This window comes from Sciurus vulgaris (genome assembly GCF_902686455.1).
Source record: "Sciurus vulgaris genome assembly, chromosome: 13".
Taxonomy (NCBI): domain Eukaryota; kingdom Metazoa; phylum Chordata; class Mammalia; order Rodentia; family Sciuridae; genus Sciurus; species Sciurus vulgaris.
In genome coordinates this window covers 25795889-25820617 of record NC_136474.1, presented here as the reverse complement: position 1 = coordinate 25820617, position 24729 = coordinate 25795889, and the positions used below count along the sequence as shown (strand labels likewise).

The following is a 24729-nucleotide window of genomic DNA, read 5'->3' as shown; positions in this document are numbered from 1 at the left end:
CCCCGGGCTTCTGGAGCAAAACCGAGGCCCTGCACGCAGGTGCCTTCTGGACATCCTGACTCCCATGAGGAGAAGCTCCTGCAGCCCCCCAAGCACACTCTTTCCAAGGTCCATGAAGACCTTCCTGGGGTCTGGTGAACTGTTAGCACCACAGAGTCAGGATCACCAGGGTGAACACAGAGCATGGAGTGAACCCCCCACCCCCACAGCCTGGGTTACCCCTTCCCCACTGGCTGAGACCTGCCCAGCATCATTTGCCACAAGCTCCCTAGTTCCTCTGTGGTGGGGTCCCTTCCCTTCTCTCAAGTGACCACAACACCCACACATACCACAGGAAGCTGGCACCTGGCCCACCACCCCTGTCGGATGCTCAGAGCTGTTACCTAACACAGCCAGGGAGTTACTGCAGAGACCAGCCCAGCCCCGAGTCCGGACAGGGTGGAGATGGGGGATAAGAGCCAGCATGTCCAGCTGGAGTGGGCAGTGTGTTCCCTACCAGGCAGGTCTCCTGCCTGGGCCACCCGAGTCTGGGTGGACAGCTCTGACACCCAGCCTGAGGCCCCATGCCTGGAAGCCTCCTACTGGGCCTCCTGTACAAGTCCAAGGTGACCAGACAAAAGCAGACACCATGGCCACTCAAATGCTGCCCCGTCCCCATGGGCTCCTAGGGCCTGGGGGGAGAAATGGGCTTACCTATCACACTTTTGGCGAATGACGCTCTTTTGAGGGTGGCCAGGCCCAAGTCACCAATCTTTACAGACCCAGTCGGCCCAGTGATGAAGATATTGTCACACTTCAGGTCGCGGTGGATGATGGGTGGTGTCCTCGTGTGTAGGAACAGCAAGCCCTTCAGGATCTGCCGGCACCAGCTGCGCAGCACCTTGGGCTTCATCACCTTGAATCGCTTCAGGTACCTGGGATGAGGGCAGGGCTCACCAGGCTGCGCCCGAGCAGAGGCCCCTCTGCAAAGCCTCACCTAGTGCCGCCCAGCCTGTCTCAAAGCCCGTCCATTTGTACTTGGTGACCACTTGTGACCAGTGTAGGGTGACAGAGGAAGGCCAGGCAGTTCTGCTTCTGGCCAGGATTACACAGCCAGAGCCAGGCCCTGAGCAGAGGTGGCCAGACCAGGACTGTGGCCCTTCACTTGCTCCTTGCAATTAGAGACCTTGCTACCAAAGCCCCTGCCAAGCACAATCCTGCTCTCACCCTGAATGGTGCCAAGGTCAACTTAGAAGTGACCACAACAGGTCAGGGTCCTAGCCAGTGGATGCTCAGGGTGAGGGTTGGGGTGAGAGGAACCACTGGGGCCAGAGGTCAACTTCCAGGTCTCCCTGCAACTTCCCACCTGTGTGACCTGCTCTAAGATGTCCCTAGAAGACAGCAGCAGATAAGGCTGGTAAATGGCTCTTCCCTTGCCATGCCTTCACCTGTGAAAGAAACTGTCCATGGCGGAGGGACACTAAGGACCTGTCTGAGACCACAGTGTCAAAACAATTCACGTGAACCCAGGCTATGGAGGAAAGGTCCCCTGTGCCCATAGTGCAGGGCAGGGCTGCAGGGAGGAGCAACCAGTTGGCACAGCCATCCCTGGCCACTAAGTTCCTGACCCCTCACCTTCCTCTCTTGGGTGCTTGATACCTGCTCCAACCCACATCCTAAGAGCAGCAGACCCTCTGCAAAGCCCCTGCCTACACCGTCCAGTCTGTTGCAAAGCCTTTCCTGTATACTCGGAGCCACCAAACTGTGCCGGATGGCTAGCAGGCAGGAACAGGGCCTAGGTCACAATAAGACCCCCAACAGGGCAGGCAATGAACCATTTCACTTCACTCTTCCAGTCATGTCCTGGGGACAGGTCCCATCTGTCATAAGAAGCCAGAGGGAGCCAAATGTTGGAGGAACTGTTGGGTACCTTGGATTTGCTTCCCACTGCCCAGAGGACAGAGACGTATCACCCACAAAGGACACCCAAGACGCAAGAGGCTAGACCGGGAAACCAGCCAGGACAGCCCCAGGCAGTCCAGGGTCTCTATCACCCTCCAGTCGTGACTCTGGCTCACAACCAGACCACCCCAGCCCCTGAGCAGGCTGCACTCACGTCTTCAGCGTCCCCGAGGTCATCAGCTCGGTCACCAGCACAATGCACCGCTTGCCCTTGGCGCTGGACTCCCAGAAGTCATAGAAGCGCACGATGTTGGGGTGCTGCAGGCCCTTCAGCATCTCCGCCTCCTCCTTGAACCGCTGCCGCTCCAGCTTGGTGAGCTTCCGGTCCTAGAGGGAAACACAGACACACCAGGTGGCAGCCCATGGACCTGGCCCGCAGCTCATCATGGAGGGAGCAGGTGCAGGGGACAGGGGTGCAGGAGGAGGTGGGGACTGGGCCGAGGCCTCGGAGGCACAGCACGTCCCGGCCACAACCCCTGCAGAACCAGATCTTCCTCTCTACCCACAAGCAGGCCACTGACACTTCAGGCCCCACAACCCTGGACACAGTCTCTGCACAGGGACCTCCAGAGAAAGAAGTGCAGGGAAGCCAGAGACGCTTCACAACCCCCACTGCCAAGCTCACGGGCTTTTTCCATAAAAACACTTCAGAGGCCTTCGTTCCCTCAGTCATCATTTACTTCCTGAGTGTTTGTTAGGAGAAGGAATCATCAGTTTGCTCCTCATGTATACACAGCTCACAGGAAGTGCTCGAGACTCAGGAGACTGGACCAGAAGAGACACTGACAAGTGCCAGAGACCAGAGCCGAGGTGAGGAAGAAAAAGGCCTGACAGCAGAGCCAGCAGGGGGGGCCCTCTGGGGCAGGAGAGGGCAGCTCGTCTCCCCTGGCGGCTGGCCACTCTGCCTGGCCAGTCCAGCAGAACTAATCCACAAGCCTCAAAATTAAAACAGGGAACAGCAAGCAAATGCCACCATTGCCCAAAGGGCCCTTCAAAGGTGGGCAAGCTGGGCGTCCCCCACCCAAAAGCTTTGCCCACAGCCCAAGGGCAGGACTCCAGCCCTGAGCCCCACTCCACCCCCCGGGCACCGCCTGCCCGGCTCCCATCCCCTCCCCCATCCCTCCACCTACTCTACTGCCTCACTGTCCCCTATGGATCTGGCCCTTCCCAAAATTCTTCAGCGGATTCTTACCACTAAGCCCTCAGAATAAACGGAAAGACGCATGGACTTGAGGCTTCTGGGTGCTTCCAACCCTGTCTCCCCACATTTTCATTTGCAAGCACACTCAGACCTTCTCACCTCCAGGAACCCAGCTTCACCTCCTGGGCCTGGTCCAAGAGGCCCCAAGGCAATGTCTGCCTCCTCCCACCCAGGAGCCGGGAGAAAGCAAGAAAAAAGACTCAAGTTTTCAGATGGCAACCATACACACAATAAGCACAGGACAGAGAGGTTCCCAGGAACTCCAGGGAGACGGGAAGCAGGAGGATTTGGATAGATGGCGGGAGAGATCAGAGCTGAATGGAAACACAAACCAAGCCCCTGGAATCCGTCCAGAGGGCCTCCAAGAACACCAAGCTGGACCTCGGTATGGGAGGAGAGGTGATTTGTAAGGTCGTGGTAAGAGTCATCTTGTTAAGGAATTGTGTCCCAGATGGTGGCTGCACCTTTTAATGACCCTGCCAGACCCCACCCCGCAACAACATAAGCCCTAAAGGGTCCCTCCGCTCATCATTGAGATGAGACAGCAACCATCACCAACAGAGCCAAACGGTCAAGGGAACCATCAACACGGCCAAACCCAGAAAAACAAATAATTCGGGGACCAAGGGCAACACTAATTAATGTTCCCACAACAACCCAAGAAGTTGACATGCATACCGAAGAGCAAGATTCTATTTAAAAAGGAACAATCAAGAGAGAGTTCTTGCAAATTAAAAAAAAAAAAAAACTCAAGGTTTTAAAAATAAGATATTCCATTATCCAATGAATCATTAAGTACAAAAAGTTAATCTTTAGATAATAAAATGGAAACCGTGCTCCACTCATTAAAATGATTATTTATCTAAGAAAATAAAAGCCAAGCCACAAAATGGAGAAACTAGTCTCAATACATGTATCTAGCAAAGGACTGGGACCCCATATATAAAGAACTTCTGTAACAATAACAGAACAAAACACTAACAGATACTTCACCAAAGAAGATGCGGAAGCCGCAGTGGTACATTAAGGGTGCTGAGCATCTTTAGTCACCGGGAAAGCGCCAATTAAAACCACACTGAAATGCCACTTCACACCTACCCAGAGGGGCCAGATGTAAAGACTGATTATTCCAGCTCCTAAGCAGTCGGGACAACGGACCCCTCCTCACATGAGGCCGCTGGGAGAGGCCCTTGGGCGGTTTACACTTGCTGTGGCCAGCCCTTCCCCTCCCCCAGAGCCCATGGAGAGAAACGAGTCCACAAAGACAGACACAAGGATGTTCACAGCAGCTGCGTTCACCACATCCTCACCTGGAAGCAGCCAAAACATCTGTGGCCAAGTGCCTGTGAGCTGACCCACGGTATGCCCATCACCATGGGAATGTGACTCAGCAACAAAAGGGGAAAATTCCTGATTCTCACAACACCATGGGTGAGAGCATCAAGCTCGATGAGAAGCCAGACCCAAGACCACTTCCAGTATGGTCCCATTTGGATGTAAGAGTCTGGAAGAGACAGAACCAAGGCAAGGGGATTTGCCACCTATTGCCTCTGGGTGGGTAGAAGCCAGTTCCCAGAGAACATAGGGAGCGAGGAAATGTTCCACATTATAGCAGAGGATGTGGGCTACGCACGCGTGTGCCTTTGTCAAAGATCGTCAATGTGCATATTTAAGATTTGTGTGTTTCACTACATGTAAATTGCACTTCAACTTTTCAAATGTTTAAAAAAAAGATGAAAATATTCAAAGATCAAAGGAGAAAAGTAAAAGAAAGAAAATGAGAGGGGAAACATTAAGAGATACAAAGGAATGGCCTGGAAGTTCAACAACTTTGTAACAGGAGTTCTGAGAACAGACATGAAGTATAAATAGCAGAATAGTATTTCTCCAAACTGGAAGGGAAAAAAAAAAAAAAAAGGATAAAAGGGCGTGCTGAGGTCAGATCAGAATAAATGAAAAATGACCCACTTCTGGACCCGTTCCAGTGAAATTTCAGAATCCTGAGGTCTGAGAGCAAGTTCTCTCTGCAACAGCCCAGCCTGACAGTGAGTCTCATTGGTGACACTGGGTGCAGGTGACAGGAACAGCATCCTCCAAGTGCCGACTTGGAATTCTATACCCAGCCACATACACATCTAGCCAGGCCATCAAAACTCATCTTCAGTGGCGCACGCCTGTAATCCCAGCAGCTCAAGAGGCTGAGGCAGAAGGATCACAGGCTCAAAGCCAGCCTCAGCTATTTAGCAAGGCCCTAAGAAATTTATCAAGACCCTGTCTCTAGATAAAATATGTGGCTCAGTGGTTAAGTGCCTCTGGGTTCAATCCCCAGTATCAAAAAAAAAGACTCATTTTCAGACATGCAGGAACTCAAAACTTTACTTCTCACATGTCCCAAGCAAATCAAGCACCTGGAATAACTTGCACAAAACACATCTTAATGCAGCAGAAAGGATGCGGCCAAGCTGACCTGTGGGTCTCGAGGATGAAGGAAGCAGGAAGAAGATGGGCCCGCAGCTGAGTCAGCTTGCTCAGGAAGCCTTGTTATGGTTTGGATGAGGTGTCCCCTGAAAGCTCATGTGTGAGATAATACGAAAAGATTTAGAGGTGAAATGACTGGGTTAAGAGAGACTTAACCTAATCAGTGAATTAATCCTCTGATAGGGATTAACTGAGTGGTAACTGAAGGCAGGTGGGGTATGGTTGGAGGAGGTGGGTCATTGGGGGTCTGGAGAGGGTATAGCACTCTGTCTCTCTCTCTCTCTTTCTCTCTCTCTCTGACTCTCTGTCTCTCTGTGTGTGTCTCTCTCTCTGACTCTCCCTGTGTCTCTCTGTCTCTGTCTCTCTCTCCCTGTGTCTCTCTCTGTGTCTCTCTGTCTCTGTCTCTCTGTCTCTGTCTCTCTGTATGTGTGTGTGTGTCACTTTCCCTCCTGGAACCATGTCCTCAGCTGCTTTCCTCCACCACATTCTTCTGCCATGATGTCCCACTTCACCCCAGGCCATGAGGAATGGAACCAGTCATCTGTGGACTGAGATTTCTGAAACCATGAGGCCCCAAATAAACTTTTCCTCCTCTCAAATTGTTCTTGTCCTTTGGTCAGAGCAGCAAAAAAGCTGACTAAGACATCTTCCCAAGGCAACCACCTCCCATGTCCAAGTCCCTTCCTGTGGGCCTGGTCGCAGACTTGAGACATCATTCACAACATAAATTATTTTTGCCAGTATTTTACAGCGTCAATCAACAGCAACATTTGAAACATTTCCTTGTGACTTCTAAGCAAAACATTCATTCTGTGAACAACATAACAACAAAAATTAGAGGCAGAGGAAAGTACCCTGCCTAGGCTACAGTCTTTTTCCTCAGTCCTGGGGATGAAACACAGGACCTGCACACGCCACTGAGCTACACTCTCACTGCTACAGTCCTCAATTTTTTTGTCAGGTCCAAGTAAATTTGATAAAATGAAAGACACGAAAGTCAGAAATTATTAGCCACGGTGCCTTAGGAAGGGCTGGGAAGTGGGAGGACCTCATTGTATCTTCTATGCCACTAGGCTGTTTTTCCCAAGGTGACATGCTGCTCGGTCACTTAAAGGTCAGCTGGGGTGTCCTCTGAGCATGGTCTTTTGTCCCTCACAGAGCTTGTCCAAGTTACCTTCACATGTTGGTTCATAGGCCGGTCAGCCCCATTAGATTGGCAACTCCCTGACAGCAGAACCAACCCAGTTAGTGATACAATGTATCCATGAATGGAATGAATTCATTAAGTAATCTACTAGGAGGGCTCAAGGTCAACAAGCAAGGTCAGGAAGAAAACACCTGGTCTCTCCCAGATTTCCATATCCTATCAGAGTCTCACTGCTCTTAAAGGTCTGGGTGCTGAGGGCTGGGCTCCTGGCCCTCACGCAATGGGGCTACACACAGTTCACACCCCAGATGGGAGGTAAGATCACTGGGCCCCATGTCCTTCCCACTGCGTCCACACAGCTCTGGTGGTGAAAACCCCTCAGGTGGTAAGCAGTAGCAACATTCTGAGGCCACAGCCGGTGGTCTTGCACAGAAGCAGGACAGCAGCCTCCAAGCTGGGCAGGAGCCACTCAGCTTGAGTCAGATGGCCAAGGCAAAAGACAGCCCAGGTCCTGATGGGCCTGTCCAGCACCCCAGGGCCACCTGGGACACACCTCGGGATGTTTATTGTGTTGACCAAGAGGATCAGAGGCTCCTCTCTGGCCCCTTCCGACAACACCTCAAGGTCGCAGCATGGCCAAAATATCCCTGTGGGCAGTAGCTGAAGTAGGCAGCCCCATAGGCGGAAGTAGCATGCAGCACAGCCTGGGGCCCAAGTCTGAGAAGCAGAACTGTTGAGGGCACCAAGTCCCTCAAGCAAAGTACAATCCCTCAGCAAGGCCACCACCCTTGTCAGGAGTCTCCTTGTGGACTTATGCCCAAACAAAAGAGCCCTGGGGGTCTTGTCCAGAACTGTCCTCTGTGGAGAACTGACCCAGATGCAGAGTTGCACAGGGTGGGAGGGACTGTGGGGTCCCCAGGCCACTGAAAGAACTCAGGCCTCTGGGGCTGGGGTTGTGGCTCAGTGGTGGAGTGCTTGCCTGGCATGGGTGAGGCACTGGGTTCGATTCTCAACACCACATATGAATAAATAAATAAAACAAAGGCCCACAGACAACTAAAAAATTAAAATTAAAAAAAAAACTCCGGCCTCTCCAAGGACTCACCTTCCTCACGTCACTCGGTGCTCACACACACAAATTCCAACACCCCCAGGGACAGCAGACACCTGGGACAGGAGGCTCAGGTCTGCAACGGATACATGTGCCTCTTCCATCCCCCTCACCTCCTGGGGCTGCCCCACTACTCCAGTGTCCCTGCCAGCCCCACGCCTTCCTGGTGGACAGGGCCACCCCGCCCCTCCCAGATCCCCAGGTCCATCCCAGCTGGAGGCTTGCAGGCTGCTCACTGCCCTGTGGGGTCTGGAGGTGTCGGGCTGGGTGTCGCCAGGGGAGGGAGTTGCTCCTGGTTGGCGTCTGGCCGTGAGGGAACCTCAGGAGACCGCAGGCAACAGACGAGAAAACAAATGAACATGTAATTAGGGGCTGTGCCAAAACAGGGTGAAAGGATGGGGGAGCGCCAGCCAGGGCGGCCGGCCCCCAGGAGAAGCCCTCATGGCAGGCAGCTCCCACCCCACCCGGAGCTCAGGAGGCGGCCTCCGGGCAGATTTGAGTGCGGGCATGACTTGGTGTCTTACAATAGGGTCAGGGACAGGAACCGGGCATCAGGCAGGCCTTGGGCTTGAGTGGCTCCGTGGAGACGTCATGGTGCTCCTCAAGGCCAGCTGTCCACAGCGGGCACCAGCACAGCCTGTGAAGGAGGCAGCTAAGCGCTCGTGGGCCTGCTCCCCCTAGGCCACAGGGTAAAACCCATTCCCTCTTCACCTCCATCCTAAGCACTGCAGCTGGTCCAAGCTATTTCTCAAAAAGGGCCTGTTATCTAACTGAAGGCACGCCCCGCCACTCCCAGGTACAAGTGGCTGACATGGACGTGGCCCTGGGGAGCCACAGTCAGAGGACAGAGTGCATCCCCATCAGGCTGCCAACTCCACCAGCCGCCGAGTCCTCCATGAGCACAGGCTGAGGACAAGGGGCTCAGCAGCAAGTCGCCAGCTGGGCCTTTCCAAAACTCAGTCTTCTTTGTCAAAAGTGCCCAGAAGTTTATTGTCCTCTGAGGCAGAAACCTGAACTTGAATGTCCAGCCCCTCTCTCCCCCTGTAAATAATACTGTTTCTTTCAAAGGGGAGGGAGGGGTGGAGGGAGGAGATGGAGGTGTCAGGTGACTTGAAGCCTCGCTCTCAAAGGCCACCCCCAGCCCCCACCACACACACACACACACACACACACACACACACAAACACACACACACACACACCACAGACACCACACAGACACAGAGGCCCCAGGCAGCTACACACAGGAAAGGAGATGGTGCCATAGAGTAAATCGTCTATATTAATTTTAAAAGGCAACATCAAAAGCATTAACTCATTCTGGCTTACTTATTTTAAACTGTTCAGGTAAGCAGTAAGGCCAGAGGTTTGGACATCAGGAGTGGCTTGATCAAGGTCCCTCTCCATTTCCAGCATTTGGCCACGTTGACTTTTTAAATGTTCTTTGGAATGTTTTTCACAGAACACAAATGCCACCTCTGTCAGCCATCTCATAGACACGTGAGCAGAATCACCACCAACTCCAGCCCAGATTCATATTTCCACTCCTGCAGAACAGATAACGGGATACGGCTTTTCCTTGGTCTTTTCTGATGGCCTACCACACCTCTCTGCCATGAATTGGCACTTTCTAGAATACAGCTGTTTTTTTTTAATTTCCTGTGATCCTAAAGACTCTGAGGGCCAAAGATTTTTTTTTTTTTTTTTTTTTTTTTTTTTGTTTGAGCAACCATTACCAATTAGCAATGCACCAAAACAAAGAGAACAAATTTCACGGAAAACATGTGCTCTACCCAGCCATACAAGCTTTTTCCCAATTACCTCAGACATCCAGGGGTGAATTTTAATCATCTTGGAGAGAGCCAGGGCCCAGCAGTGGGGGCCCACCCTGGTGTACATTCGCTGACTCTGAGAACCTGTGCACTTGGGAGCTGGTGGAGGGAGTCTGCCAGAGCACAGCACGGGCTCCCCACACGCCCGCCCGCAAGGTGAGGCCCGGAGGCTTCATCCTTCACCCCCATGCTCCACAGCACCAGCCGGCCACCCGCAGGGCCTCCTCGGCATTACTGAGCATGCACGGTGGGGTCTGTAGTCTGGCCTGGCAGCTCAGTTTGTAGGCCGGCCATCTGTGGGGACCCCCCCATTCTCTACAGGAGACCACCTCCCCCATGGAAAACAACATACCAGGCACTGACAGGGCCAATGTGGGGAGCCAGCAAGCTGTCACCTGCAGCAGGGATGGGGACATCATAGGAATGACAGAGAGTGGGGGCACAGACAGGTCAGCTCTCCCGAGGCCCAGGTGTGATGGGGTGTGGCTGATGGGACTGTAAGCCTCCTGGACCCGATGTTGGACAGCACAGCAACATAACGGCAGGCACGAACTTTCCCACGGACACCCCAGGCCACCCAAGAGCAGCGCCAGCTCTACCAACCAGCCCCAGCTCCCTACGGGCCAGTCTGTGCCTCAGCACCACCCAGCCATCTACCCAGCCTTCACAATGCTGCCATTAGCAACTGGGGCTTGGGTGGTGGGTCATCAGCTCCATCGTCTATGGCATCAGTGTCCCGCTCTCCCCAAGAATCAGGAAAGGCCCAAGGTCTCCTCGAGATATGTGAGATGTGTCTGGCCACACAGACCCACGGAGTCACCAAGCACTGCAGCTGGCACAGCGGGCCTGACCTGGGCCCCTCTCCACCCTGAGCTGTCCTGTGCTTGGCCTTGGGCCCAGTGGACAAACATGAAGGGCACTAAGGATCTGGGAGGCCAAGGGTGAAACCCCAGCTTGAAGGCCAGCTCTCTATCTGTGAAACAGGAAGATGGCAGCCTGCACCCCAGGCCTCTTGGTGGTCAGAGAAGGTTCTGGGGCATGCCTGAGAGCAGAGAGCCTCTGGCTCAACTCTCCTCCCGGGACTCAGTCGTGCAGGCAGGCCTGAGAGTCACCATGGAGGGCAGGTCGGAGCTGGCTGCAGCGGCACTTTCCTGGGAGGCTGGTGGTCGGGGGGTGCCCAGCAAGGAAAAGCAACAGCAAGGCACTGCCCAGACAGCAGGGGAGGACGGGCAGGCCAGAGGGCACTTGGCATCACCGTCCAGCAGCTCCTTCAGTGACAAGGACGCAAGGCCAGGGAGTGGCCGCAGTGGACAGCTTCGCTGTGATCTACTCATATGCATGGTTGGTGGAGGTCACACCACACAGGGCAAGCTGAGAGGCTCACCACCCACTATCCTGGGACGCACCCTGGTGCTACACAGGTCCTGTGAGTGGGGGCTGGGTGGCAGCCCCGCGGCACCTGACCACAGCCTAGCTGCCGTCTTCATGAATAAACACAGGGGCCCCACCCACCCCAGTATGTGCTCTGCCAGGAGCTCAGCGCCCCCAGCCAGTGGGCTGCACCCTCAGCACAACCCGTGGGCTCTGGACATTGGCCACCCCACGAGGGGAATGGAGGAGGCCTTGCCCTCACCTCCGGGCAGCTCAGCCTAGCAGGATAAATGGCCTTGAACCACCTCCAGCCCTGCAGCCAGAGCCTCAGGGCAGGGGCTCCTGTCCCAGAGGGAGAAGAGGAGCAACGCCTCTTGGGCCTTATCCCTCTGCTGTCAGGTGGTGGAGAGTGAAATCCTGACCAGGAAGAGCTGGGCGCTCGGCAGCGTGGGGCCTGGACTCTCCATGCTTGGGGGTGTCAGGGGGCCGAGCCATGACAGCAGGCAGGGCTGGGCGGAGCAGGTGGGGATTTTATTCCCAAACAAGTTGTAAAGTTTTCAGGGTTGACCGAGAACTCCAGGGGGAAAAGGTGCTGGTCTACACACCGCCTCTTGCACCCTGCGGAATGGCACCCCGGGGCCCCTCTTGACCTTGGGGTCCCACAGATGGGCTGAGCCTCGGGCCACACCGTGCCCCTGAGCAGGTGCCACCTGGCCATCTTCCCAGGGACCGGCATCCTTAATGAAGGCCATGAGCTAAATGACAAGGACACGTTTGGGGTGCCACACATGTAATCCCACGTGCTCTCCTCAGGGCAGGGGTGGCTCCCAGGATCCACAGCCACGCTCCCTACGGCAGTCAGAAAACTGACAGTGACTGTCAGTCCATGTAAGGCTGTTAAAATGGAGGGGCAGGGGGCATGAGCCCCAGACCTGCTGAGGCCTGCCCGAGCGCTCAGGACAGCGGCCAGCCCCACCTGCCATATCCTGGCCAGCAGGCACTGGCAGGTCATTGCATTTTGGGGAATGGCTGGAGAAAGAAACAAGTCTCAGTGGGGGTCATCCACCCCAGAGCACCTGCCCCAGACGGAGCGGGGACAGGAGCGGGGACAGGGCTTGCTCACAACGCTCCTCTCCAGACCAAGCCGAGGAAGGGGTGAGGGTCGCAGGCCTGGGGCATGGGCCTGGTCCCAGGTGAGGCTCAGTATGGTCACCTGGTGGCTTTCCAAGACCAGACCAAAACCATGGAGGCTGTTCCATGCTGCTTTTGAATCCTGAGTGTTGGCTTAAACTGCAGGTGACTGACACTTGGTTGTGCACTTCCAGAGGTGGACAGATGAGGGACACTCAGACAAGGGGCAACTGGGGCAGAGAGCGATCAGCTTGATGTAGGACTTCCCAATGCCGGGGCAACCCTGGCCCTGACCAGCTCCCGCATCGCAGACGGGCATCTCACAGCAGTGGCAAACACCAGGCAGGGTGGGCTGCGGCAGAGGAGGCCTTGGCTTCCCTCAAGGGAATGCTGGTTTCATTTCCTTATAGAGAAGCATCTGCACCAGCCCCAGACCATCATCAGACCAGCAGGTCATGAGAGCAGGGGGTCCCGGCAGGTGCCCAAGCCAGGGATTGAAACCTCCACTGGGCCAAGCACCCTGTCCTGGAAAGCCCTCCCGATGGCCCATCCTGCTGCTCCCTGGACACCTGAGATGACCGGGGCCCAGTGGACAGAGGCCAGGCAGAGCCCCCCTATACACACACACACCTGACCACACCATGTATCTGGTTTCTAGATCGAAGCCCCACCCCAGGGCTGCTTCCCTGCAGGGACACCTAAAGATAGATTTGGACAGCACCATGGCCACAGGTCAGTGGGATTAACAACTCAACCACCAAGAACAGCTCCGTGGGGGGTGTGGGGGCAGGCAGGACAACTGAGGGCAAGGCCTGTGCACTCTGTTCAGATGGCTCTAGAGGCTGGGCTGTTGGGGATACCACCCCTTTGGGGCTTGAACTCAGGAGGCTCCACCTTGCTCTGCAGCTGCTCTACCCCACACAGACTCAGGGCTCTCCAGGTACCATGGGGTACAGGGCCTTGACAGTCTGCTGTGGACCCTGCCTGAGAAAGCAGACCCCCTCCCTCAACACCTCCAACACTGGGAGATGCCCAGACCCAAGCTGTGGGCACTTAGGAGGGGAGGGGGCTTATGACCCAGGTCTGACTCAATTCTCTTATGACACCCCTAGAATGAACTCACTGAACCTCACTTTATTCCCTTTCCAAGGCCCTGGGTGGCCCAAATGATCCCACCAAGATCTAAGATGACCTCAGAGGCCAGTCTACAAGAGTCCAAGACCAGGATGCGGCCTCAGGCTGGGATATCTGCCGAATACACATCCTCCCAGGCACAACATCCTCTGGAACAGGCACTGTACTAGGCTGTGGAACGGGGTGGAGAAGCTGGACAGATGGCCCCATCATGCAATCAGGACCTCAGGGAGAGACCCAAAGTAGCTTTTAGGGGTGGGGGAAGGCCTTACAGCCCATGTCTGCCACTCCATTCTACTGACTCCTCAACACATCCCAGAGCTGGTAGCAAGAATCTTGGGGACCACAATCAAAACAGCAGATGCCCAGCACACATGTACATGAGACAAACCTCCAGCTCCACTCATGTTGATGTCACAGTTCTGTCTCTCCATATTCGTCACTGCTTCTCCACCTCAAGTAGTGTGGCCCAAAAACAATAGCTACACGTGTCTAGTGAGTGCCTGAAACAAGGCCAGTCCCAATTGAGATGTGTTTTATGTGTACATTAGACTTCAAAGACATAGTATTGTTTAAAAAGAATTTCTTAAATCTCATTGATGTTTTTATGCTGATTATCTGTTCAGAACACAATATTATTTTGGCCAGGTGCAGTGGTACACACCTGTAATCCCAGTGGCTCAAGAGGCTGAGGCAGGAGGATCTCAAGTTCTAGACCAGTCTCAGCAATGTGCAAGGCCCTCAGCAATTTAGCAAGATCTTGTCTCAAAAAATGATGAGGGGATGTGGCTCAATTAGAAGATTTGATCTTACTCTGACTACCACCTAGAAGCAAAAGTCAATATCTAGAGAAAGATAAAATCATTCAGAGCCACAGACATCTCCAGTTTTTAAAACATATTAATAAAAACTGATCATGATGAGGAGGAGGAGGAGGAGGAGATAAATAAAACAATAATAATCCCTAGATGACCCAAATATTGCAATGATCAGACACAGACTTTTAAATTACTGGGATAACAGTGCTCAGGAAAAGAGAAAGTAAGATGAATCATTTCACCAGAATTTAAATATACAACATAAGAATCATATGGAAATCTAGAATTAAAAACTAAAATTAGGAGATCTTAATATACAGGTTTAACAGCAGATTAGACATAGTTGAAGAGAGGATTAGCAAATTGGAAGACAGGTCATAGAAAACACCCAGATTAAAACATGGACAAATGGATACAGAAATGACAATAGTACACTACAGATGACAAGGGAAAGGTCCTACCTATCTTCAATGTCCCAATATTTCCCAAAACTAAAGAAAGCTCTCCACAGATTTCAAAAGTACTAGAAACCCAAAACAGATTAAATACCAAGAAAATCATACCAGGGCATATTACATTTAAAAATTTCTAAAAGGTGAACACACAAAAAAATAGAATCTTAAAAGCAACAAAGGAGTTGGGAAGGTACGCTGCCTTCAAAGGATCTACAAGTAGACTGAGAACTGACTTCAATAGAAAACATGAGAAAAGACCATGGAACAACATCTTTAAAGTGCTAGAGAGGGAAAAAAGAACTGTTGACCTACAACTCTATAGTCAGCCAGCAAAAAGATTCTTTAACTAAAGTTTTTTGGTTATTGTTTTGTTTTGTTTTGTTTTTAGACAGAGATGCTATCACTGGCAAACAGGTACTAAATGAAAAGTAAAGAGGAAATCTTCAGATAAAGGGACAATGACCTCAGATGGAACTCCAGGAAAAAATAGGAAGCAATGGAATGAATAAATGCAATTCTCAATTAACACTGACTATATGAAAGAACAATAGTAATAATGTCATATGGGTTACAAAACAGATGGAGGATTAAATAACCTACAACATCACATAAAGCAGAGATGAGTGGAAAAACAGTTGGAAAGTCCTAAGATGCTTGTATTGCCCAGGATGTAGAAAGGGCTGGTTAATATCAGACTTCAGTAATTCACAGATACATGTTATAATCTACAACCTACTCAATAAAAAATTTATAAATGAATGCATGAGAAAGTTTGTAAGTGCAAACTCAAAACTGCCCAAAGCCCAAAGACCCACGAATAGCTTAATTACAGGGCAGATACTTCTGAAACACTTAGATGTTAAAATTACTGATGTGTGAATATGCAAGCATACAACAAAATAATGGACCAAAATGACAAAGATGCAACAAAATAAAATACGACAAATGAAATAGGCACCTCCTCCCAATCACCTGACACCCCAATCACCCTGCTCTCCTGAACTGTCCTGCTTTAGAGCCCAGGCCTCCCCAAGGCACACCCACTGCAGACGCTCAGCCGCCCTGTTCCTCCAATCACCTCTGGAGGAACACTTCTGGGAGGACACCGTGGGTATCACTTCCCAAGGTCAGAGGGGAATCCCACACAAGCTCAGCCTTATCCCCCTCTTAGAAGGAAGTTGGTAACCAAGTTACAGATGAGCCAGCTCCATGCCTCAAGATGGAGACCTAGAAATGTGTGGGGCTAGTGCCCCACAAGGTGCTTCTGCATGTCCACCCAGGACATTTCAAACAGGAGGAACATCCCCAAGGCCCAGGAGAAAGTCTCTCAGTGTAAGTGTCCTATGGGTGCAGGGGGGGAAACCCAAGTCTTACATCACTCAAATCCCAGGCAATGAGAAATGCTTCCCTTCCCTCATCTCTTTTCTTTCAGGTACTGACAACCATGACCACTGGGTAGCCATGCACTGGGTCCACAGAGGTGACCTTGAGGGAGGACCCCTGCCCTCAGAGCTCAGCACTATGGGCTATGCCTGTCAATGCTGCTCCCTATTTATAGAGAGGGAAGTTAAGATTCGAACAGGCTCAACAGCTTAGCAGGTGGCGGGCAGAACATGAGCCCTGATAGCCTGACTCCAGTTGCCTCCACAGCATGTGTCCTGGACCATAGGCCAGTCTAGAGGCCTGTGGGCACTGACCAAGCTCTGGGTGCCCTGGGGTAAGGAGCATTCCTGGCTGAAATGGCACAGCCAAGGGCCATCTGAGAACGTTCCAGAGAGGAGTGTCTGCAAGGGCCAGGGATAGGAAGAATCTATGGGGCAGAGGCCAGTCTCTCTAGGACACTGGCCTGCTGGGGGCCACCCTCATTCATGTGACCCACCAGGAGAGCAAGTCACACCAAGCTGGACAATGGGATCAGCTCTAATGGCTAAAGCCAACCTCTCCTTGTCCCATCTCCCAGTCACTTTCTTTGCTGGAACCCAGAATAGCCCAGGAGGAGAGGAAATGAACCCGCTCCATTTTGTAATTCCCTGAAGATCCCAAAGGCGTCGCCCACAACGAAAGAATGACAACAAGTGAATGAAGAGAAGAGCCGGAGAATCAGTAAACAATGAATGAATGAACTAGTGAATAAACAATCAACGAGTGAAGCAGGATGGAGTGAGTGGCCAAAACTGTGCTCACGGAATGACAAGCGGATGAATAACGAGTGGAAGAACGACTGAACATGAACGAAGACTGAGTGACAGGTGATCAACCCATGAGGACGCTACATATGAAAATGGACAGGGAATGAATGACACACGATGAATGAGCAGGCAAGTGGGTGAACGAGTAAGTGAGTGAACGAGCACAGACCACGAGTAACTGGGTAGCGAGCAAAGAATAAGCGATGGGTGTGAACGAACAAGAGACGGAGTAAGGAACAAACGGATGACAGCAACTGAATAGTGACAGAGCCAATGAGTGAGCAAACGAGTAAGTAAGTGGAAAGCGAATGGTGAGCAAGCAAGTGAGTCAATGAGTGAGCAAAGAGAGTAAGTGAGCCGACGAATGAGCAAACGACGGTGCAGGGAATAAATGAATGAGAGCGAGTGAATGGGTGGAGCACAAATGAGTGGGGAATGAATGAGAGAATGAGTAACCGAACGAGTGAAGCAAAAAGTGAAAGCATGAGTGAATGAGCTAGTGAAAAATGAGTGAAAAATGAGCTAGTGAAAAATTCATGCACTTATGAATGAGTGCATGAATGAATAAGTGAACAAATGAATGAGTGAACAAGTGAGTGAATGAATAAGTGAATAAGCAAATAAGTGAGTGAATGAATAAGTGGATGAATGAATGAGTAGATGAATGAATGAATGAGTGAATGAATGAATGAATGAGTGGATGGGTGAATGAATGAGTGGATAGATGAATGAATGAGTGAATGAATGAATGAATGGATGGATGAATGAATGAGTGAATGAATGAATGGATGAACGAGTGGATGAATGAATGTGTGAGTGGATGAATAAATGAGTGAGTGAGCGAGTGAGCAGTGACAAAGGGAAAGAACAAGTCAGCGAGTGAGTGAACGAGTGGGTGAACATGTCTCGGAGTGAAGAGAGGAGGCCAAGCCTCCCCAGCAGCAGAGGGAGGTGGGTTCTTGGTCAGCAGGTGAATCTCAGTCACCTCCTCCCCCTGGGGAGTCTCCAGGACCCACAGTGGGGTCCGCAAATCCCAGTTACCTGGACATTCAGGGGGACCCATATCTCCTGCCCTATCATGTGCCATGTCACACATCACAACACAGCTCATGTCACATGTCAGGTACTGTGTGCTACATGCTTCACACTGTCATATCACAACACAAGTCATGCCACCCAGCACATCCTGCATCATGCCAATCTTGTCACAAGTCCTGTCATGCACACTCGACACTATGTCACATCCCATACTCGGCACACGGTATCAACGTCACACCAGTGCTATGTCCCACACATCCCGCCACATCATGTCCTTCACACACCATCTCACATCACAACAGCCATCTTACTCACACAGCACTCCACAGTCTGTGTCACCCATCAATCATGTCACACCATAGCCTCCTGATCTATTCACAGTGATCCCTTTTTTGGTAAGGTCGGGGGTCACCTGAGGGACCCAGAAAGGCTAGCATGTGGCCTGTCTGAGGTCTGAGGCCAAGGCCAGCTACAAGCATGTTGGACTCCAGGGCCCCCCTTCTGCTACAATGTGGATTTGTCCCTTCTGCTTGAGCACAGCTCTGGGAACAGCCCCACACTCCACTGAGCTGTCCTCAGAGATGCCACCCTGAGCCCTACAGATCCCCTTGGAAGTGGTGGAAATGAACCAAGACCAGCGAGACCTACAATGTCCCAAACTCAGGTTCTCGAGGCCTCAGGGAGAGGCTGGGCTGGCAGGACCTGCCTCCAGGAAGGGAAGACTGCAGGTGGCCCTAGGGTCATGCGGCCTGCCCTGTCCCCCAAGGCCACCCAGAACAGAGACCAGCAGGCCCCAGTCTGGCGGATATTCTGTCCACACACCTGGCAGGTGAGCAGCTGGGCAGTGACACACAGACCAGCCCATCCTGACACTGAGCCCGATTTGTTCCCCACTAAGAGGCAGACACAACAGTGGTGCCAAGCCCCAGCTCCCAGGGGACTTTGCAGCCACCAAGGAAGGAAGAGGCCCTGTGGCCAGTCTCCACAGAACAAAGGCCTACATCCTCCTGCTCAGCCATCCAGCCGCTTTTCCCTGGGAATTTTTGGAAGAAGAAAAGCTATGCCTAAGTGTTTAAAGGCCACAGTCCCATGACCCAGTTGCTGCGTCCTTGGTACTATCATGGTGACAGCACTCAAGGATGAGGCTGCTGTGGCCGCCACAGACACCATCAGAGGGAAAGCAGTTCTGCGTGCGTGTGAACACGTACAAGGAGCACAGCCTGCACGCAGAGAACACGCCCTCAGAAGCCAGGGCTCACTTCTGACCAGGGTGCGAGTGTGGGTGAGTCTCTCTTCTCTAGAAAAATGTATTTCCCTTATTGTTTTTAGAATTTTCTCAGAATACAAAGTAAAAGGGTGTCAGATAATGTTAACCCAAAAATGCCACTTTCAGCTAAAAGAGCCTGTTCCAGCAGGGCGCTGGGATAGGGACACACGACATCCCCGGAGCCTTAGCTCACCTGGGAACGTGACCTCGGGCGCCTCTATGGGGAAACCATCCAAAACCGTGCAGCCTGTGTCTTATCTTGGAGTCATAATCATTGTAGTGCTATTTATAACAGCAAGAAAAACCGGACACCCAAGAGGGCCTGGCATAGTGACAAGGGTCCTCGGGGCAGTTATGAAGCCCCTGGACAGGGAAGAAGGCGGCAGGTACTATACGGAAAGAGCACAGAGCTTCCCACGCCAACCCCACACACAGAGCAAAACCAAGGCCACGTATGGTGGCTCGGCTCCTCCGGAACACATGGGGCCTTTTCCTTTCCTCTGTTTCACTGATTCTCTGCAGTCTGCTGAACCACCTAGCAAGCCAGCAAGTGTCCAGGGCCACATGGGCGCCAGGACCAGCTCGTGACCCAGGCACAGCCAAGTGTTTACAGCGAGGCTATTTTCATTTCCAGAGCGAGGTTACCATGGAGTTTAATTCCTCAAGTGCTCCCTTTGGCATCTGCTCTATAAATGGCTTCGGGGTTTGCACCAAGACACTTGGTGGAGACAGAATTACCAACACTGGAAAACCCTGACTGCTCTCCCTGGGCTTCCACCACCAGTCGGCTGCTCCTTCAGGGCCCACCCAGCAGCCTGGGCAGGCGCGGAGCAACTGAGTAGGAGGGTCCTGGATGCACCTGGGGAGCTAGGGGGCTCCTGCCTGTGGGGAAGCTGCAGGCAAGGGCCCCAGGAGATCCGACACAGGTCTCTGCCACCTGATGTTATCTAGGCCTGAGGTCTGAGTGCAAGATAAAGAAAGGTCACAGGGAGACCTGGTGGCTCACTGAGGGTGGGCCCTGAGGTCTGTTAGGCACTTCCTCCAAGCTGCTTGCGTTTTCCCTTGAGAACAAGGTGGTCACTGGGCGTTCTGCTCATTAGTCAGCTTCCTGCATGGCTGGTCTTGCCTGATTCTGCACCACCCTCCGGGTAAAGCCTCTCTGGTCTAGGGAGGGCCTGGCACGGGGTGGGCTCTGTGAGCAGCTCAAGGCTCCCTCAAGCTGCACGTCATCCTCACTCACCTGATGAGAGGTGAGGGAGTCTCCTGGCTTTGTGGGTGGAGGGGAAAGCCAGAGTAAACTCACAGCCTCCTCCCTGGACTCTGGCCGTCAGGCTCTTACACAACCAGCCACAGTCATGGCACGACCCCCAAGAAAAAGTAAGGAGGATGGAGACAAGGTAGACCTTGGGAAGCGGTGGTACCCAGACCGTGGCTCAGGTCGCCTCCCCAGAGGGCACGGCCCCTCCCACCCATCTCCCCAAAGGCAGGCACCCTGAGGACACTGGAGCATGGTGGGCCATGGTCAGCACCTGCTCTCAGGGTCAGCAGGCACGCTCTCCCCAGCACTGACTCCCACCCACCCACTCCTACCAGCCATATGGCCACCCGCCTACTGGGTGCAACAGGGGCCACAGGGCAGGGTGGTTGCCTGTCCCTGGAGTCTCAGGGTAGAAAAGGAGTGGGGGTCACCTGCCCTCATCTACCTGGGCCAGAGAGGATGGGGAAGGAGGAGGTTCCCAGTGCCCTTGATCCATATGCACCCGATCACTGAGGTGACTCAGAATGTGGCACCCTGCTTCTGCTGTTGGTCCATCCACCAAACCTCCCAGCAGCATCAAGAGTTCAAAGGGGCAGGCCTGACCTCAGAGAAGAGGGCCCCTGGCGGGGTCAGAATACTGACCCAATCCAGATGGTGCCCAGGGCATCTTGGGAGGGGATGGGAAGGCATCGGAGAAGCCCTGGTGGGCACCACGCTTAGCAACATGTACTTCCTTACCTATAAAATGGGTTAAGGATGGAATCCTGCAAAATTGCAGCCTGAGGCTCAGCGTGGGGTCTGGGCTACATTTATTCCATGGCTCAGATCCCCTTGGTGGTCCTGGTCACACCCATTTCTAGAGCTGCCCAGGGCCTCTGGCACGACGGAGCCTAAGACCTGCTGTCCAAAAGTAGCCACATCACACACAGAGGCCCTGTGCTCACAGACACCACAGGAAAGGCCCGTAGGACCCGGTGGCCCCAGGCGAGTCTTCTCCAGCACTGCCCCAGCTCTGTGCCACTCCAAGAGTAAAAGTCGACACCAAAGATAAAATAAAATCCCTCAGCAGTGCCAAAAATACCTCCCCATGGGATGAGGCTCAGCGGGCGCCAGCTTCCACAGCAGCAACTGTTGCCATGGAGACCAGGCTCCAGACAGGGCGCAGAGAGGGACAGAGAGGGGGCTGGTCAGCTGGGGGTGGGGGGCAATGACGGGGACAGCCAGAGGGACTGGGGGAATGGAAAGGGGGCCAAGATGGATGGAGAGGGGCAGCTGGAATGGGAGATGAGAGCGGGCTGGCCCCTGGGATCCTCCCCAGGTGACGGGGCCTGAGGCCAAGCTTGAATGCCAGCCTTGGTCCACTGCCCTCCAGACCTGCTGCTTGGTGTCTCCACCCTCCCCACGGCCCCTTCTGCACGAGGGGCTGACTCTGGGCCCCTGCTGACACTATAGGGACATGGTGGCCCCCCCGCCTGACCCTGGAGTGGGGAGGTCCCCACAGCCCTCCTGGCCTCCTATGCCTTTCCCAGGCACTGGAAAAACTGATCTGCAGACAAAGGCATGGAGACAGTTTGCTCAGCAGTAAAATTTGTGGCCAGTGACCGGAGAGAGGCAGGGTCTTTCTCAGATGTCAGCATATTTCTGCTCTGAACTCAGGCAGGCTCCACTTCTCCCCACAGAACCCTCCCTAAGTCCCATACCACTGACCCGCAGTCTAGCCCAGCCCACACCAGCCCAGAGCCAGCGGGGCCCACCACCCCTGGGGCCACGCAGCCAGGGTCCCGGGCACCTATGCCACACCCTCAGCCTCCCCCACTCTCCAGCCTCCTGAAATCGGACAGTGCTGACTACTTGCTGCAACATTCACACTGGGACAGAAAGCCAAGCCCAGCCCATGTCACAGCACCTGACACCAGCCACCCGTCCTTGTTGCCACACCTGGCTCACGGGGGCTCAGGGTTGGCGCCTGCCTCTGGGGAGAGCCGGCAGCCTGCTCCTGTGACAGTCCCCCTCGGCCTTCCCTCAACAATCTTCTGGGGAAAGTGGGGCCTCCCACATTTTAGAATGGAGCCCAAGTCATCCTGGAGCCCAGGAGCCCCCAACAGCATCCCAGCCATACCCTCTCTTTATGCAGGGCCCTGACATCTGCCAACTACTGTCTGTACCCCAGCAGAACTGAGAGAATCAGCTGTGGGGAAGGAGGAAGGGGCTGCCCTGCCCTCTGCCTCAGTACCTATCCACAGCTGCAGACCCACATCCCTAAAACTTTTCACACACTCTCACCCCAGAACCTTCAAAGGCTCCCTACTACCCACCTGACCAGAAAGGCTGCTGAACACTCTCTGAGTGAGGTTTTACCCTCTCGGGGCCTCTCTACCACTCAGCAGAACATCCCCACACCAGTCAGTCTTCCTGACACTCCCGCCCAGGAGTGTCCCACACGGCCCCAAGTCCTGCTCAGGGAGCCCCCAAACATGCCCCCTCTGTGAGGTATCCAGCCCTGGGCTGTGCTCTGTCCACTGAGCTGCAGTGCTGGCCAGCAGGGACAGCACCCAGGCTGCACTGATGTCCCCCAGCTTCAGGAAAAACCACCATGAACTGTGCACACAACAATAGGTGCTTGCTCTCTGGCTTCTAGAACCTCACCCGGCAAAGCCAAGGGTGGGCAGAGGCCATGACCCCGGGGCTGGGGAAGAAGCTATTCCTGGCCCTTTCCACCTTCCGGAGGATCGGTGTCTGATGATCCTTTACTCCGTCACACCTCAGACTGACCCTCCTGTCTCCCACTGTGTGGACTCTGCCGACGACATCAGGCCCCAATATCCAGGACCATCTCCCCACACCAAGTCCCTTAACCTAAGCCCATCTGCAGAAGCCCTTTTACTGCATACGGTGTCATGCCCGCAGGTTCCAGGGACCGGGACCTGGACGCTTCCTTGCTCAGGCTCCCGGCTCCCCCAGATTCCCTCCTGGCCAGCTCTTCCCCTTCCCTCCCTCCTCTACGGCCAGCCAACAGCCAGGAGGTGCCTGGCTTTAATGTGCTTTTCACTGAAATAAAGAAACCTCTCCCAGCACCTCCCTGCAGCCAGCCCTGCCTCGCCAGCCTCCTGCAGGATCACACTCGCTGCCTCCCCAGGCCACCTGCCCATGCAGCCCCTGTCCTGACCACTGCCCTGTCCCCCGGGTCCAACCCTTAGCCCACTAGGGTCCCTTAGCAAGGACACTCCAGGCTCTAGACTCGGTCAGACTGCAACCCCCAGGAAGGGCCTCTCTGACCCCCCAGGAAGCCCTGGTCTGGGCCCCTCCAGCAGGGGCATCGCTGCCCCATGCCAGGCCTCAGGGGCATAACACAGCCCCATACCAGCACTGCCCACTTGGACACAGACCCCAGAAACTGCCCAACCCCAACAGTCGCCATTTAGACACCAGCCACACAAACATCATCAGGTGTGATTCTTGAGGGAGAAAAGGCAATGTGACTTTCACTGGGCTGCAGTGCTGGCCAGCAGGGACAGCACCCTACAGGACCCCCGCGAGGGCAGCCAGCCATAGCAAGCACAACCCACATGTGCCTCAGTGTCCCCAAGCCTTAGGAGAAGCTGCCTGCAGCCTCATGGGCAGCGGGAGGACTGGCCAGCTGCAGCGACCCTCTGGAGCCAGCCTCCGCCAGGAAGTCCACCCGGCGCCATCCACACCAAAGGGGAAACGCAGCAGAAACCTTTGTCCAAGGGCCCTCATCCGTGCAAGTGCCCAGCCTCCCCAGTGTGCAGCCTCAGGCCCCAGCAGTTCCTGTCCCTTCCCAGCAGAAGGTGGCCCCTCCGCAAGCCCTTCTCAAAGGGCTCCTCGTTCCCACGGAAGCGCCCTCGGGGCAGGCCTGTTCTCTGGCAAGAAAGCAAAGGGGTCACAACCACACACGTGTGCACACGGCACCCAGAAGAGGCTTGCGGGGAGCCCTCCCACACAGCAGGGCCAGGGAGGCCTGGAGTCAGGCTACAGCATGGGACCTAGGGGTGCGGGCTGCACACAGGACAACTAAGCCCACCAGGCGCCGAAGGTGCTGCTGGGCCCTCTGTGGATTAGGAGGGGACGGTGCCACACCCACACTACCCCTTAATCCCTCACTCCCACCAGAGACAAGAGCACGCGGCAGGTGGAGTCAGAAGGGCAGGACCCCAGAGTGACCCGGAGCCCAGCAGGCCCCTCGGCACCCCGCCTGGTCTCCAGGTGGGGAGTTGGCAGCCGCCCCACTCAGCCTGCCAGGCTGGAGGGGCTCTGCTCTGGCCTGCGGTGAAGAGACACAAAGAGCCTGCCTGAAAACCTTCCGTAAACTGCTCAGGGAAGCCGCCGGCAGGGCTGGAA

General features: G+C 54.0%; 1 protein-coding gene across 9 annotated transcripts in view; it reads right to left on the bottom strand.

Annotated features, from left to right (window-relative positions):
• The window catches only part of WNK2 (WNK lysine deficient protein kinase 2), a 121185-nt gene that overhangs the window by 79459 nt on the left and 16997 nt on the right, over positions 1-24729 (bottom strand). For all 9 annotated transcript variants that reach the window (XM_079109053.1, XM_079109054.1, XM_079109055.1 and 6 more), the window contains exons 3-4: positions 2096-2268; positions 694-914 (exon numbers count right to left, since the gene is read on the bottom strand). In XM_079109053.1, coding sequence (XP_078965179.1) covers positions 694-914; positions 2096-2268 — 394 coding nt within the window. The remainder of the gene's footprint in view (positions 1-693; positions 915-2095; positions 2269-24729) is intronic.